Genomic DNA, 17,899 nt, shown 5'->3' on the forward strand with positions numbered 1-17,899 from the left:
TTACCTATGATGTCTCCCATCCCTTTCCTCATGTGCCCAGAGCTATGGATGGTAGGAATTGCTCCATTGTCATAGCAGTGCTAGCTGTCAACTTGACTCAAGCCCAGAGTCACCAACAAAGAGGGAAATTCAACTGAAGAATTGTCCAGGTCAGAGGCCATGTCTGTTAGGCATTTCCTTAATTGCTATTTGATGTAAGAGCTCACTATGAGTGGTACCATCCAGGGGCAGGTGGACTATATAACAAAGATAGCTAAGGGGCTGGAGATATGACGCTGCAGTTGAGAGCACTGGCTGCTTTTGCAGAGAACCCAGCTTTGGTTGCTAGACCCCACACAGTACATACATCGTCACAACCACCCGTAGCTCCAGCTCTAGCAGATCTCATATTTTCTTCTGGCCTCCTAGAGCATCAGATATGTATATAGCATACACAGGCAAACACTCATATACAATAAAAATAAATGCATATATGTTTTAGTTATAAAAGGAAAAGAAGTAGCCGAGCAAACAGAACAAGTGAGCCAGGAAGCAGTGGTTCTCAACTTGTGGGTCGTAGCCCTAACTGGATCAAATGACCCTTTCAAGAGACTCACCTAAGACCATAGGAAAACACAGATAATTATATTATGATTCATAACAGTAGCAAAATTACAGTTATGAAGAAACAGTGAAAATAATTTTATGACCAGGGGTCACCACCACATGAGGAACTGTATTAAAGAGTCGTAGCATTAAGAAGTTTGAGAGCGGGGCTGGAGAGATGGCTCAGCGGTTAAGAGCACTGACTGCTCTTCCAGAGGTCCTGAGTTCAAATCCCAGCAACCACATGGTGGCTCACAACCATCCATAGTGAAATCTGATGCCCTCTTCTGGGAGGTCTGAAGACAGCTACAGTGTACTTACATATAATAAATAAATAAATCTTTAAAAAAATAAAGAAGAAGAAGAAGTTTGAGAGCCACTCATCTATGGTCTCTGCTTCAGTTCCTGCCTCCAGGTTCCTGCCTTGAGCTCTTGCTCTGGCCTCCCTCAACAGTGGAAAGTGACGTGAAAGCAAAGCCCAGTAACCCCTCCCTCCTCCAGGCCACTTCTGGACACTGTTTTCAGAAACCAAGCTAGGGTAGCCTCTTTAGCAAACTATGTATTTTCAGCAAATTCCCCTGTCTTCCAATTTCTGAGGAGTTTGGGGACAACCTTGGAGGCCAATGAGACTGTTTAAATCTGTGTCAGTCACAGAATTCTCGATCAACAGACAGTGGCTTCTAACCTATCTAAAAGGGACTCTTGTCCCTTTTCTACCTGTCACCTAGGAGCCTCTGGTGGTCAGAATGCCTGGAGAATTGCATCGCACCAGGCTACGTAATGTTCCTTGCACCAGGATGTGTTTGTACATTTGAGTACATTAAGTTCTGTTCAGTCACTTAACTCCTTATTTATTCATGTAACAAGCATTTGTTGACTCTGGCTGGATGCAAAGCAAGCCTTCCTCTTCGTGATGGCTGAGGTTCTCACTGGTTTTATTCTCCTCATATTTCCTATGGATGGGGATTCATTCAGTGAATTCATACCACATCATGAGTGTGACCTCAAATGACCTGAAGCTGCAGCAGGTCCCCAAGGCATGCCAGAACTGCCTATTTTTAATTACCAAGTTCTCTAGGAGATGTGTCAGTGGATTCCCTACCTGTGGGCTCAAGGCTGATGATACATTAAAATGAATTCCGTAACACAATTACCAACCGAGGTATGTCATTATCATTTCATTTCCTCCGTAATTGTGCTAATAATGTGGGTTCTTTTCTGAAAAGTAATTTTCCAGATTAACTTCGATGACACTTTATAAAGTACGGTCACCTTCTCTCTAGCTCTGACTGAGTCCCATTTGTTCTGTGGTTTCATTGAGAAACCGTATATATTTTTATTGTCCTTTTTTTTAAAGGCTAATGTTTCTCCCAAATTTAACTGCAGTGACCTTGGCACGTGCTCTTCACCCTGGCAATGGATAGATTATTTAAGCAGTGCTTTGATTTGTGCTTAGCCCCATTTATTCATAAACTCATAAAATATTATTTCTCTGTAGAACAGGACAGTAAACGTGATCAGGCCTGTAGTTACTACTGAAACAGTTTCCCCCTTGAACAAAGCTTGCAGATGAGTGCAAGGTCCAGACGTGAGTCAAGGAGGAGGAAGGCGGTTGCCATGGTAAAGGGAAAAGAAGAGCTATGGGGGCAGGTGTATCTGCCTATTCTTCCTTAGCAGGCTGGAAAGGGCCTCCCAGAAGGACTGGCATCCCAGCTGGTTCCAATAAGAGTAGATGGTGGGAAAGCGGGGACATCGAGCCAGAACTCCTGACAGGAGAAAGGAGCAGGGTGGTGACAGTGCAGAGTGTGACCACACAGCCCATGCACGCGTGGGTATTTTAATAAACAAAGATAAATGGAAGGAAGCCTGAATTTTCAAAGCAGAGTTCAAGAAAAAGCCTGGCAGGAGACGGGCGCCGTGTTCTTATCATAGTCTTCTTTTGCCATCTTTCCTAGTTAGTTTTCCAAATCTCTGTCACAAAAGGCCACACATGGCAGCTGCTCCCCAAATCCCTTTTCTTCCACATTGCCAAACCTCCAAAGCGTCTTCCAGCCCAGCCTAGGCACGCCTGTTTCCTCCATCTCCTTTTTCCAGCTATACTTCCTCTTCGATCCCTAGCCCTCTGTTCTTTTTTTGTGCAGATCTGTTTAGCTTGATGTCTTTGGGTCTATTTTCCATGTACTACACTCATCTCTTTTACAAAGGTCTTGGAGTCAAGTAGACTATCCCGAGCCTGAATGAGCTAGAAGTGCCAAGGACACCCTTCTGTCTAGAATGTTTGCTTCTGTATTTGAACATGAACATGGACTAATTGTTTATGACTCTTTAAGTTGAAGAAAGAAAATCAACAAACTATTGGACACAGACAATGAAAGAGGACAGTGGGAGAGGAAACTGCCAGGCAGAAACAAAAGGCATTCACTGTGTGCCAGGCAGTGCCTGGCACTGAAGGCCAGGCAGGGAAATCTGCGACTCATTCTAGAGCCCATAGTAACCATGGGAAATTAGTGCCTAGGTGGCAGATGTATTTGGCTTGTACTCTTAAGAAAGCCACCTGCAAGAGCAATGCCTTTAAAATGTGCTGGATGGAGGAAGATATGCACGGTAGGAAAACCAGTAAAGAAGCTGGCACTGTCCAAGACCCTTCACAGTGATGTCTGTGGGCGTCAGAAAGGCCTGTATGGACCATCTTAAATGCTTAAATCAGGTGTCTATGTGAAGAATATGCGGAGGTTGGGACAGCATCTCCTGCCACTGTCCTCAGCATGACTCAGGATGAGACTCTCCATAGTTCTCTTCCTCACCATTCCTTGTAACTGGTCGGTAATCCTCTTGGGATTGACAGACATTTTCTTAGCTTCACATCTGTGTCATGGGAGCCACTAAAGATATTTAATTAATTGAGTTACCTTAAGGTGCCATCAGTCAGAACAACTGGCACAAAGAACCCTTGACTGGGTGGGCTGTAGGCTGGACAACCAAAGGAGAGGCCGTAGAATGGAGATACTCCCATAGTCAATGTTTCTCCTGCTGATAGGATCAAACGGGTGAGGAGAGTAGTTTCTATCTTGGACCAAAACATCACTAAGTACCACTCTTCATTATGATGTAGATAACACTATAACTTCAGCCACAGCACTTCCCTTCTCCATGCCTGAGTTCCTTCATCATTCCAAGAAAGACAAAGTCCCAGCATGTTAGAATTGAACTTTCTTTGGAATTACTAGCCTTATTAGTTAACATGAAGTATCGCTTTGTGTCACTTCTGATTAGCTAAGTATAATACCTTATCTGTGTAACTGCCGTTCAGCAAGTCAAGTTTATACCTACTTGATTTGTTCCTCACAATAACCTCTCAACGTTGACAAGATGGTAGTGTTCCCTCCATTCCCCTGAGAGCCAGAATAGTCACATGACTTGTTTAAGATTAAATGGCTGTTCAGGAACAAAGCCGGGATGTGAATATTCACACTCCAGAGTTCCTCAACTCTGGTGTGTTTTCCTCTTGCTGCCTCTGAGGGTTTGGGTACATTGTTCTTACAAAAGCTATTGTGCACAGATCTGCTGTAGGTACCAACATTTCTTCCTGCTCTTTCTAGTCTTTCCAGTCATGTCTTTTTGTGTCCTTCTCTACTTCTAACTGATCTGGACATCTCTGTCCGGCATGTACTAATGAAGAACATGGCTGCCCAAGTACCAGGGCCTCACTGGCATGGGTCCTTCCTGAACCGCAGGCAAGCACTTCATCACGGTCACGACCTTCACCTCAGCTGGAAACATTGGAGAGGACGGGACCCTGAGCTGCACTTTTGAACCTGACATCAAACTCAACGGCATCGTCATCCAGTGGCTGAAAGAAGGCATCAAAGGTTTGGTCCACGAGTTCAAAGAAGGCAAAGACGACCTCTCACAGCAGCATGAGATGTTCAGAGGCCGCACAGCAGTGTTTGCTGATCAGGTGGTAGTTGGCAATGCTTCCCTGAGACTGAAAAACGTGCAGCTCACGGATGCTGGCACCTACACATGTTACATCCGCACCTCAAAAGGCAAAGGGAATGCAAACCTTGAGTATAAGACCGGAGGTGAGTCACTTCTGAAAGTGGGGGGGGGGCACCCTCAAAGATGTCTGAGAATAGCTGAGGGCATTAGTTGTTGATAAAAATATCATGGTGTGCTCATAAATGACCAATACCAGACCAAAACTCTCTCAGTTCTGTTAGTGTGTATTCTCAAAGACACATTCTCCCCCTCCCCCTCCCCCTCCCCCTCCTGTTTCTTTCCCTCTCCCTCTCCTTTCTTCCCTCTATCACTTCCCACTCCAAGGTGTAGAGGGTCTCTCTATGTAGCCCCAGCTGGCCTGCAACTCACTATGTAGACCAAGTTAGCTGTCAAACCTGTCCACCTCAGCCTCCCAACCACTAGGATGAAAGGTGGACAGCACCACCCCTAGCTAATGAACGTGGTCTTTCTAAAGTAGACCCTGGCGTTGCTAATAGGAAAAGCCCACAATCTGTCCCAGAATATTTCTATGCTAATTAGACATGAGCCCACATCTGAAATGAGTCCCTCCAGAGACTCCTGACAATGAGAGCCAGTTTAGGAGAGATCCAAAAAGAACCAACCAAACTAATGCTGTTGATACAAACTCAGTAATGTGGCCCCAGTGAAACTCAACCCTCTGTGCCAACACTATCTACTAGATGTTTTCTGAATGTATATATGAGGGATTCGGATAGATGCAACGAAGCATATGAAGATGGTTAATAAACAAAAGTGTTCACCCCTCCTTTCACGATGCTTCTAGTATAGTGCTTACAGAACTGGAGGTACCAATTACTAAAGCATAACAAAGAACACCTAAGGAAAATTGAAATCGAACAGTTGAGGGGTTCACAGGAAAAGAAAGACCACACCCAATGCACATAAGAGAAGGGATAAGAAGCCCTCATGGCAAAGGTGAAAGGGGCTTTGAAGGAAGCAGAAACTAGCCTATACTCCCCTAGTCTAAACTAGTCTTTATAGGGTTTCCTTGAACACCTCCTGAGTATATGTAATTCTACAAAGCATAGCCCTAGAGTCAGAACACTCTTTGAGCCTCGACTTCTTTATTTTAAGATGGGGATTAGTGGAGCAATGTAAGATGGTCAGACCAAAGAAGCGAACTTCAGTGAAAAACTTCAAATAGTGGAAGAAGAGAACACAGTACGAAATCATGGCTCAGGGTTTAAAACACGCACTCACATGCATACAAGGAGGGAGAAGAAATAGATTCTAATCAGACAGAAATCCCAAACAACTTACTTCTCTCTCCCCTTCTCCAGGAGGCAGAGGTGACACTTAGCACTCCCATTCTGCCCTGTCAGGGTATGCTGGAGAAGTGAAGTCACCGTTCAAAGACACCTAACAAATGTCCCCTCTCCTCATCAGCAAGTGGGTGTGGAGAGCACTCATCTCTTAGCCTGCCATGTTGATGGGGGGACTTTTCCCTACCACTGTCTTCCTCTCCAACTCTAACTGTGAGAAGAACATCATGTTAGTCCCAGCAGAAAGGCGCCCTACATGATACCTGACCAGGTTCTCAAAACTGCAAGAGCCATAAAGAGTATAGAAAGAGTATGTCACAGTCTATAAGGCTCTGAGGCAACACAATTACTGAAAACAAAAAGATTACATGCTGGAACATCAACAGGAAAAACAATGTTAATGGGTAAAATACAGATCAAGCCTGGAGTCTAGTTAACAGAAGTGCTGGTTTCTCACTTTTGAGATACAATGACCATTTAACATGCTACATTAGAGGAAACAGACTGGAAAGTCTAGAGGAAATTCTCTCTTGCAGAAAAGTCTTTGGGACTTTTATGCAAATCTAAAGTTGTTCACATAATGCAATCTATGTTAATTTTCTTTAAAAAAAATAAATAAAGAGTAAAATAAGAGAGCCTGGAAAGGTGGCTCAGTGGTTAAGAGCACCGGCTCGTCTTCCAGAGGACTGGGGTTTGGCTCCCAGCATGCACATGCAACTCACAGCCATCTGTAATTCCAGCCTCTAAAGGCACAGCACGCACGTGGTACACATACACACATGCAGGTAAACACTCAAATACATAAAATAAAAATAAATACACCTTTTTAGAGAAATTAGTCAAAATAAAATATTCCAAAATTTTTAAAGATATCACCACAGATAACCACAGGATTATTGGGAGCACCAAATGGACTGATACCTGGGCTATACTTCTAGCACAAGGTATATGCTCAAAACTCGTCTCCCATATCATCTCCTAAAAACCCGCTCCCTCCGGGCTCAAAGCACATGCATCTCCGCTTCTTTGCTATGTAACAGGCTTGCTGGGTGTGAGGTAAAGAGCAGGTTAAAGGCATGTGTCTGTACCCTCAACATGGGGCACTGAAGGCAAAGGGATCAGGCGCTCCTGTCATCCTTGGCTCAGTGGGAAGTTCAAGGCCAGCGTGGCCTACATGAGACTGTATCAGAAACAAGACAAACAACAATGAGGTAAAAATCTCTTTTAATCCCCTCTCTGCACCAGTCTAACCCTGAGCAAAGAAGCAGCTAAAGGGCTTAATAAGTTGCTGACTGCCTGGGCGGGGACCTGGCAAGATGGATCAGCAGGTAAAGCTGCTTGATATTCAAAGCCATGCATCAGCCTGAGTTTGATTCCTAGAACCCATGTGTCTTGGTTATCTTTCAATTGCTCCTGAAAGACACCGTGACCAAGGCAACTATAGAAAAAAGGGTTTATTTTGGCCCTACGGTTTCAAAAGATGAATCCATATCACCCTGGCAGGAAACAAGACAGCAGACAGGCAGGCATGGAGCTAGAGCAGTAGCTGAGAGCTTACATCTAATTCACAGGCAAGAGGCCGAGAGAGGGAGAGAGACAGAGAGACAGAGAGAGAGAGACAGAGACAGAGACAGAGAGACAGAGAGACAGAGAGACAGAGAGAGGGGGGAGAGAGAAGAGAGAGAGAGTGAGAGCTTGGAATGGTGTGAGCATTTGAAACCTCAAGCCCCACCCCCAGTGGCACATCTCTTTCAACAAAGCCACACCTTCTAGTCCTTCCCAAACAGTTCCACCAAGCATTCAAACATATGAGCTTCTGGAGATCATTCTTATTCAAACAACCACATCATGCAAAAGAGGAAGGGGAGAACCAGCTCTCCAAAACTACTCTCCACGCTTCACAGGTATGCTGTGTGTGGCACATATTCCTACACAATCACCACTGTCACTGTCGTCGTCAGCAGCAGCATCACTATCACCATCATCATCATAACCATATCTTATCATTTTAATTGTGGACTGCCTTCCTGCCATAACAATAAGCCCAGAGCCCTAACACTCTATCCTAAGAGAACGGATACCTTAATTTCCAAGTGTTACTTTAATAAGTAGCATTTCTTAGAATACAAAAAATACCTACCATTCTACTTGTAGATATCAGAGCTAAAAATCTCTACCCAAGCAAACTCCAAATCCCCACAGTGCCAAGGCTTGTGAATAGGCCTTCTGTGGTGAAAGATGAATGTTTGTTCTTTCTTCTTACCCTTCTCTCTTTACCTCAAAACATATGATTCAGTAGGCCCTTCCAAGGCCCTATTGTCCTAAGGAAAGAGACATCCTCCTCCTCCTCCTCTTCCTCCTCCTCCCCTTCCTCCTCCTCTTCCTCCTTCTTCCATAATCACTGAGTTCCTCTTACATGGAGAAGATTATCAAAATGCTAAAATACATGAAACTCGGGTCCCTTGAGTTTGTGGTACTGGCCAAGGGTTATAATGCACAGTGATGCTCTGAACAAATAATTTATGCCCACGACATAATGGGCCTTACACAAACATTACTGTGGGGGTGTGCTGAGTCACTTCAGTGAGAGAAGTGATTGTCCCATGTTTTTAAGACCTAGCACTTTAGCTGGGTGGTAGTGGTGCATGTCTTTGATCCAGTACTCCAGAGTCAGAGGCAGGCAGAACTCTGTGTAGTCTACAGAGTGGGTTCCAGGACAACCAGAGCTACACAGAGAAACCCTGTCTCAAAAAACCAAACCAAACAAACAAAAAAGACCCAGTACTTATGGTGTTTTTGTCTAATCTGTCTCCCCGTGACATTTGTCCCTTTTGACCTTTGACCCTACAGCCTTCAGTATGCCAGAGATAAATGTGGACTATAATGCCAGTTCAGAGAGTTTACGCTGCGAGGCTCCTCGGTGGTTCCCCCAGCCCACAGTGGCCTGGGCATCTCAAGTCGACCAAGGAGCCAATTTCTCAGAAGTCTCCAACACCAGCTTTGAGTTGAACTCTGAGAATGTGACCATGAAGGTCGTATCTGTGCTCTACAATGTCACAATCAACAACACATACTCCTGTATGATTGAAAACGACATTGCCAAAGCCACCGGGGACATCAAAGTGACAGGTGGGTCTCCTGGGGTTTCCCGTGCTGCTGGAGATGAAACCCAGGGTCTGGGGGGTACAAGTCAAGCTCTCTATTCCCAAACATCTGCGCGCCTCTCCGTGTTCTCACATGTATCTCTAGAAAGAAAATAGTATGTCAATCAAAATTGAATTTATTTAATACATACCAGGGTACAAAAAATCTCTACGCTTCCAGAGCCTCTAGAGTAGTGGTTCTCAACCAATGGGTCACAACCCCTTTGCAGTAGTCAAACAATTCTTTCCAGGGGTTACATATCAGATACCCTGTATATCAGATCTTATACTATGATTCAAAACAGGAAAAGTTATAATTACAAAGTAGAACAAAATAATTGTATGGTTGGGAGTCACCACAACATGAGGAATTGTATTTTAGGGCTGCAGCATTAGGAGTGTTAACGAACCACTGTGCCAGAGATTTTGATCATAATTCTAGTTGGCACTGATTTTTGTAATCGAAGCCTAACACTGCATAATATTTATAGCATATTGACTAAAAAGTGGTGACTGAGCCTGGCATTGTGATGCACATCTTTAATCCCAGCCCTCGGAAGGCAGGTAGATCTCTGTAAATTTAAGGCTAGCCTGATCTACAGAGTGAGTTCCAGGCTAGCCAGAGCTACCCAGTGAGACCCTATCTAACTTCCTCCCTCCCAAAAGGCATTGACTGACTTAATCTGACATTACTTGGGGGTTTTTTGGGTTTTTTGGGGGGGGCTTTAGGATTCAGAGGCTTTTTCTTCCTAACTCGGGGGACTACTTTAGTGTAGAGTAGAGATGTAATGATTATTTGACAACTGTGACATATTTAACTGATACACTACATCCTAAATTCTTCCAAAATCACTAGATCCCAACTTGCCCTTGAGAAGGTTTTGAGTCTGAAGATCAAAGATCTACCCTCTGACTCAGTCTTACTCAGCATCATGGGACTGGAGGCTGATCTCACCAGTGTTGACTAAGACTGACCACTGGTCAGGAAAATCTGAAAACCTTAGACTGAAGTGGCCTCTTAGCAGCCTGTTTTAGTCCCTGTCACCTGCCTGCAGTGCTTTAGTGCATGCCAAACCTAGGAGGAAGGCAGTTCTAAGATGAACCAGACTCAGCTATGACTTCCGGGGCATGGCCTCTTATGCTTCATTGAACCCTCTCTTCAGAGTGAAGTTTGCTAAGAAAGAGTTGCTGTCTGTATCAAGTGTAGAACAATGCAAATGTGTGTGTGTGTGTGTGTGTGTACATACACATACACATATACATACTGTACATTTTTAATTCCTGACAGAGGATGGCTGAGCTTAACTGAATAAATGATACTCATAACATCTTATGTTTTTATTAAAATTATATTTATGAAAGTTAATCTGTGGAATGGCAGAAAATACTTGCAAATTACCTATCTAATAAGGTGTTAGTACTCATGATATATAAAGAAATCTTATAACTTAACAAAAAAATTAAATGGCTGAATTTTAAGGATTTTGGTTTTCGGGGCTTGATAGTCAGACCCAGGGCCCTGTGCATGCTGGGCAAGCAGTCTGCCACAGATAGGGTCATGTATCCAGCCATAACAGTTGGATTCCTGCTGCCTTTCTCCATTTTCCATATGTGTACTTTTTCATTTTGGTGTGTATACAGCGGACATGTGCATGTTTTTCATGTGTTTGTACACATGCACGTGTGTATGCACTCATATGAACATCAGAAATCATTCTCCATTGCTCTTCCCTTTGTTCACTGCAGCAGGCCTCTCAATCAAACCCAGAGCTGGTCTCACCAGCCGGCCTGCTCTGGGGATCCATCTCCAGTTTCCACTCCTTGAGGCTGGAGTGATAGGTGTGCTGTCATGCCCACACCACATTGATGCAGGTATCTGGGGATCTGAATGCCACTCCTCACGCTTGCACGGCAATCAGCTGTAACCATGGATCCATTTCTCCAACACTGAATTTGGAAATGAGCATATGAGAAGGGGCGATTTTCTAATTATGATATTTAAATGACCAAAAGGTCCGTCAAAATGTGCTTCACAGCATGAATCATGAGTATAAAGCTAAGTAAAAACAACAAGAAGCTGTCACCTCAGACTCCAGGCCCATTGAGATGCTCACCAACCAGAACTCACACACGCAGAAATGAGCAAGGGTTGGTGAGGAGGTAGAGAAACTGGAGCACTCATGCACTGTAAGTAGGACAGACTCTGAAGTAATCAACAGAAAATAGCATGCTCTAACACCAGACTAGCCACATGATCTGATGACTATACTTTTAGGTATATCCAAAAAATAAAAGTCTTAGATAAATATTTGAATGCTTATGGTGGTAGTAATACTATTTATAATAGTCAAGAAAATAGAAGCCTGAAGTGTCCATTGATGACATAGATGACAAATGGACACCACGGGTTAGATATAGTAAATGCACACTGTAGAGAGAATATCTTATGTCTGTGTGGATGTGGCACCTGTCAATAATAAATCTGATGGCCTATGGCTTAGGCAGGAAATAGGAGGTGGGACATCCGGGAGGAGAGAGAATTCTGGGATAGAATGAGTGAGGCAGGAGAGCCACCCAGGAAGATGTGAGGAGACAGACACATGGTACCTGAGCACAGATAAACAGCCATGTGGCAAAATGTAGATTAAAATAATAGATTCTCTTAAGTTATAATTCTAGGTAGAGAAGAGCCTAGCTATATAGCCAAGGTATTTGTAAATATATATTGAGTCAGTGTCTTATTTTTGGGAAATTGGGACTGGTGGGTAGAGCCAGACCCAACTTTTACAGCACACAGCAGGGTACTAATCATCCTAGATTCTTGTTCAACAGGCACAGATTTTGTGCCAAGTATGGTCATAGTACTTTAAAAACCCACGAGATACTTAGATAAACGGTACAGCTATCATTAAAAAGTTAATCCCAGTATTAAAATGGGACCTCTAAGATAGAGTTAATTGTGACTAGAGTGGACCAAGAGGGACAGAGAGTTCGGGTTAGGTTATAAAGATGGAGAAAATGAAAGACTAAGAAGCCTTGAAATCAGGAGCCTGTGGCAGTGGTCCCAGAGAGGAATTGTGAGCATATGAAAAGGGAAAAAGAAAAATAAATTAAGTTGCTTGAATAAAAACAAGCAAACCAAGCCACCCATGGATCTTGATATAGCAAATGTGACCATCAAGAAAAATAACAGTCAGAATGGGTTTGATGTTCGTACCCAGCATGTCGAGGAACCTGGTACCTATACCAACAAAGCAGGGACACAGAAGCAACATGAGGGTGAAGATGATGATGCTTTAGAGACGTTGCTCTTCAAAGGCCCACAGAGGATGCAGGCAGAGATGCCTACCGCTTGACACATTACCCATCACGTGGAGGCCTGGGAGGCTGCAGCCCTACTCCATACATTTCATTCTATGAGACAGGATCCCTGGGCATCTAACCTTTCAGTGTTCATTTTCCTACTGGGCTTGGGTAGGTCTGCTGTGTGTGTTGTTTGCAGCTAACACTTATTGAGTGACAGTATGCCAGGCACTGTTCTATGTCACTCATGAGCTCTCATTCTTATTATTTTTTTCTGGTAGAGGAAAAAAAAGGAGCAAATATGTATTGAGTTATTTACTGAAGTCACAGGCCTAAAGTGTGACAGAGCTGAAATAGTGACATGAAATTGGATTGTCTAAGGGAGAAAAGAGTAGAAGGTGAAATCGATAATTCTGTATCATTTTATAGAGGTCTAGTGAAATCTGATAGCACAAACCTGTAGACGCCACTGCCTAGGGAACAGGTACATCCAAAACCAAGGAACCGTCTTGAGTCAGTTGCTTAGCTTTGTTTTCATATAGTAACCCTAGGTATGGCTTCATTGGTATAACTTTCATATTGGCTGTGTCCTCACTAAGATGATCATAGAATTATCTTTGCTCCACAGACCTCTGAGTCGATTGTATTCTAAAAGGGTGGAGGGAGCAGAGGAACAAATCTGCCCTTGTTGGGAACCAATCACTCCGTTTTTCTGATGCTTTACCTTCATCACTGATGCGAACATCCAGCTTCTCTCTGACTCTCAACTCTTTTCTGTTTTTTTTACAGATTCAGAGGTCAAAAGGCGAAGTCAGCTGCAGTTGCTGAACTCTGGGCCTTCCCCGTGTGTTTTTTCTTCTGCCTTTGTGGCTGGCTGGGCACTCCTATCTCTCTCCTGTTGCCTGATGCTAAGATGAGGGGCCCTGGCTACACAAAAGCATGCAACGTTGCTGGTCCAACAGGTGAGGTCAAGCACAAAGAGCGTGCTGGATGGGTCATAGCCCAGCAAGCGTACCTAGCCAGTTCTCCTGCCCTAGACTGTTATGAAACAGAATCACACAGCCTTCAGCACCAGCCACAGGGAGGAATATACACTGATCTCAGGTCAGGGACTTTGTCCTAGAGGTGTGAAAGGTAAAATTTTAGTGTCCAGCACTAACCAAGGGCAGATACAAAAACCAACCCCACACAATCCAATCATTTATGTAACTTCAAACACCTATTCATTTGCTGAGTCATTAGCGGATTCCAAATTGCCTTTTCAAAAAGTAAGAACTGTTTGGTCCTGACTAATTACCCTGGGCTTCACTGTTATTCACACTGAGAGCCTTGTAATCCCTGGGTAAACGACCTTTTCCCCACCCCCATCCTAGTTTGTCCACCTTGGGCCCTGGTGACTCACCAGCTAGCCCTCCTGCTGAGATCTGTTCTCTGGCTCCAATGACTGATTGGACATTTCCACCTAAATATTCTTCTGCAAGTAGAATTTGCACAGAACTGAGCTGTGGAGTTCTGGTCAGCTCCCACATAAGGAAGGCTTCCTAAGGCTCACAGGTCCAGTGTTTTTTCTGACCGTCCTCTGTCCTTCATGTCAGCTGTTGCCATGAACCCTACAGTGTTCTCTCAGACTGATCCATTTGTATCACCTTATATCCAAGCTAATTCTAATTTAAAATTTTGTGTTTTATTATTTTTGTATGTACATGGGTGTTTTGTCATATGTATGTCTATGCCCCAAATATGTGCTCAGTGCCCATATAAACCAGAAGAGTATATCAGATTCCCTGGAACAGGAGCTATAGACAGTTGTGAGCCACCATGTGAGTTCTGGGAATCGAGCCTGGATCCTTTGGAAGAGCAACCAGGGCTCTTAATCACTAAGTGATCTCTTTAACCCAAAGTCTAGTTCTAAAACATTGTGTTTGCACCTCCCCCCATCTCTCTGTCTGTCTCTGTCTCTCTGTCTCTGTCTCTGTCTCTGTCTCTGTCTCTGTCTCTCTCTCTCTCTCTCTCTCTCTCTCTTATAGGTGATAGGAAACTAGGTATCAGGAAAAAAAATACACTATTACACTCTAGTGTCTCCTTGCTCTGGAACCCAGAATGAGTCTAGACACAAGTGTCTCAGAGCTACTGTCTTCAGCTGAGCAATCACAGTCCTCTATCTTCTTCCAGGCATGTGCACGTGTACACACACACACACACACTCACTCCCAGCCCCATTCTGGGAAATGTAGTCTACAGAAGTTTCTGTCCATGTGTTCCTTTATCCTTTACAGGGAAATGCTCTTCAGCCTAAGACCCCTTTCCTGAGGGCCCCTGAACCCCACATTCAGCTGGCCTGGGTATAGGCACACCCTACCCTCTCTGAGGCTTGTGTGTGCCTTGCCCAGATAGGTAAGATCTGGAGGCCGGCAAGACCTGTGCATTTGTTTCTTATCCCTCCTTCTCTCGTTTTCTGAGCTCTTAAGACAGTGCAGTGTAAGAAGTGGATTCTATGTAAGGGAGCCTGCCAGCTGCCCTCATTTCTGACCCCATGGCTTTCTGCAGAGGGAGATGTCCCCCAAGGAGCCACTCCTTAGGGATTTCACAGGTAGCCAGAGGAGCTCGACCTTCCTCCCTTGATTCCTGCTTACACTATAAATGAGTTCTTTAAATAAGCAGCAATTAGGCACTGTGGCCTGTAGAATATAGATTACTTATCCTTTTTTCTTATTCCCTTGGAGCAATAACTTTCAGCTTTGTAAAAAGTCATGTCAAGGGCTGGAGAGATGGCTCCATGGTTAAAAGCACCAATGGCTCTTCCAAAGGTCCTGAGTTCAAATCCCAGCAACCACATGGTGGCTCACAACCATCTGTAATGAGATCTGACACCCTCTTCTGATGCATCAGAAGACAGCTACAGTGTACTTAGATATAATAATAAATAAATCTTTTTTAAAAGCCATGTCATACATGTAAAAAGTGATGGTCACACATAGCACACACAGAATTGGACACATACTCAGCTGCCACTTTGTTGTCTGTAGAAAGTAACTTTCTCTATAGGAGAATAACTTTAAACCAAATAGATTTTTCTTTGAAGAGGTTTTTGGTTTGGTTTGGTTCAGGTTTTTTGTTGTTGTTTTTGTTCTTCACTAAGATTTCTAAAGTAAAGGGACAGATCATTATTTCAGATACACACTATTGTTGGCCAAGACACACTAGGTCCCATACCATCCAGCTAGGAAAAGAGGCAGATGGTGTCTTCCAACCTCATTCCAGAACCCTGCCTATGTCTATTGCTCTGAGGACCCACTTCTCTCCTGAGACTAGAACTGCAAGGTCTTCTCTTAATATAAAATTTAAGCCATCACCTTCCCAGAGTAGACCCAGATCATGGACCATGGGCCACAGGCCACAGTAGAACAGCAGAATACAGAAAAATAAGCCCATTTCAAAACAGGAGGTACACTCACACAAAGGCTAGGGAATGACGACTCTGGGTTCTCAGTAAACATCAGCCAAATGCCTATCATGATATCTTATTGTGTTCTTTCAGAATCCCGGAGAACTACAGAAATATTTTCCTCAAGACATGACCTAGTTTTATATTTCTAGAAGAAGATGAAATCATGTCTAGAAGTCTGGAGAGAGCAGACAGGAACAAGATGTGGAAGGAAAACAAAAGTAACCCACAGACACCCCCGATCGGAACAAGATGGACCTAGAAAATAATTCAACCAAACTAGAGTATACTAAGTGTGCTGTTACAATGTGTGTAGGGTAGGTGTCCTCCCACATCTCAGGGGCCTCCCCTGGTCCACCAGCTCCTGAGTTAGGATGGGCTGTTATGATGTCACTCTGAAGGTTCCTGGATGGTTCCTACTGCCATATACTCATTTTATATTCAGCACATTAAACCATAGTGAATGCTATGAAAAGCTGCTAATCAGCTGCCACTCCGAGATTCGGAGGTGGCAACGTCTGAGTGACAGGTCCAGTGATTCGCTTCTCCTTAGGATGCTTTTACAAGCTCTTTGGCGTCTCCTCCCACCTGGCAAATGCCAAATGCATAGGGGAGGGTGATCATCATTCTAGGGCAAACAAAATAGTTGAGGGATGCTGATTTCCCAAATCATCCGAATCACTTCTCCCTTGAGCAAACAAGCGCCCTGTTATTTCTCAAATGCTGCTTTGTGAATCAGTCCAGGGCAAGGCGCTCTCCTCATCCCGCTATGTGGCCTTAAGTCATCGTAAGGTTTGAAGTTTCTACTTTCGATCCTGCATGGAGAGCTATAATCTCAGCTCCCCCGCCCCCCCCACACACACCTCTGCACACACACCCCCCCCCAACACTGGGAGTAAACCAGGATGATGTCCGTCTTCTCATTCCCCATGTGACCGTTGGCAGTGTAGAGAGACTGATTGTCACAGCTAAAGGAAGAGGGACAACAGGGTCACTGGTGTCTACAGAGATTATATTCTACGTGTCTCACTGAATTTACACAACTCCAAGTGCCAACCACATCAAGGTCAGGAAATCCTGAACTGGAATAAGAAAGACCCAGAAGATGAATGTGAACAGATCCATTTGCTTCCCGACAGTGGGCACAGACTTCAGTCTCTGGCTACTGTTCCAAGACCCAGGGCTCTGCAATTGTGTGACATCCTTCAGTGAACCCACATGGGAAATTCTCCATGGAATTATCTTCAGCCCACTGTACTTCTGAATCCCTCTTCCTTCCTTCTGTGCCACACAGCAAGTCTGGCTTAAATGCTGCCTGATCTCCATTTCAAGTTTTCTGCCTCTGGATTTTTAGATCTCAAGACCATGGACGAAACATCAGTTACAGCAACAAAAGTGAATTTTCCGTGCAGAGACTTCTAGGGGTTCTGTTTGTTTTCAGGGTGCTAGAGATCACACTCAGATGCTCATATATGTTAGGTAAATGTTCTCCCACTGAGTTACAGCCCAGCTCACACAGAGACTTCTAAAAGAAAATACGGCCATGCTCTTTGAAATGGAGCATTGAGGGATGAAGTTTGGATGGCGAAGAAAACTTCTCACCAGCTCTCTCCCCACATTCGTGCCAAGCACTGCCTCCCTAGACTTCGGGTCACCATATCTGTACTACGTTTTGATACAGAAGGCTCGAGACCATTCAAGAGAATTATTTAGTACACATTCCCTATGCTGCTGTCCGCCTGGTCTGTCACCAAAGGTGAAAACGAAGAGATGGATGAAAGGATAGAGGAAGTGTAATAAAGAGGAATGCCTCCCACAGAAAATAGGCCTTCCACGAGGGTTAGTTGCATAAGTGGGAATGAGTGGGAGTCTGTATGGGCTGAATGCCTAAGTCTAGGTACGCAAGAAAATTCCTCCAGGTTTATACTAGCCTTGCCTGTTCCTATCAGGGAAAACAGTTATTGCTCTTAATTTGTGATAGATATTTCAGGGGAACATATACAATTGTATGCACTAGTATTATAAGAGACAATTCGTGTGTGTGTGTGTGTGTGTGTGTGTGTGTGTGTGTGTGTGTGTGTGTATGTGTGTGTAGATGGGGTCTCTATATAGCCCTTGCT

The 17,899-nt window shown here is 44.1% G+C and overlaps 1 protein-coding gene across 2 annotated transcripts in view; it reads left to right on the forward strand.

Annotated features, from left to right (window-relative positions):
* Positions 1–17,497, forward strand: part of Vtcn1 (V-set domain containing T cell activation inhibitor 1) — a 71,464-nt gene extending 53,967 nt beyond the window's left edge. Inside the window, exons 3-6 of one of the 2 annotated variants that reach the window (NM_178594.3) lie at positions 4,320–4,667; positions 8,739–9,017; positions 13,124–13,296; positions 15,873–17,497. In NM_178594.3, the coding sequence (NP_848709.2) occupies positions 4,320–4,667; positions 8,739–9,017; positions 13,124–13,251 (755 nt within the window). In that variant the 3' untranslated portion in view covers positions 13,252–13,296; positions 15,873–17,497. The remainder of the gene's footprint in view (positions 1–4,319; positions 4,668–8,738; positions 9,018–13,123; positions 13,297–15,872) is intronic. The other variant, XM_030252620.1, reaches the window with a different exon arrangement.
* The last annotated feature ends 402 nt before the right edge of the window (positions 17,498–17,899 follow it).

The sequence above is a fragment of the Mus musculus genome, chromosome 3, assembly GCF_000001635.26.
Source record: "Mus musculus strain C57BL/6J chromosome 3, GRCm38.p6 C57BL/6J".
Classification (NCBI taxonomy): domain Eukaryota; kingdom Metazoa; phylum Chordata; class Mammalia; order Rodentia; family Muridae; genus Mus; species Mus musculus.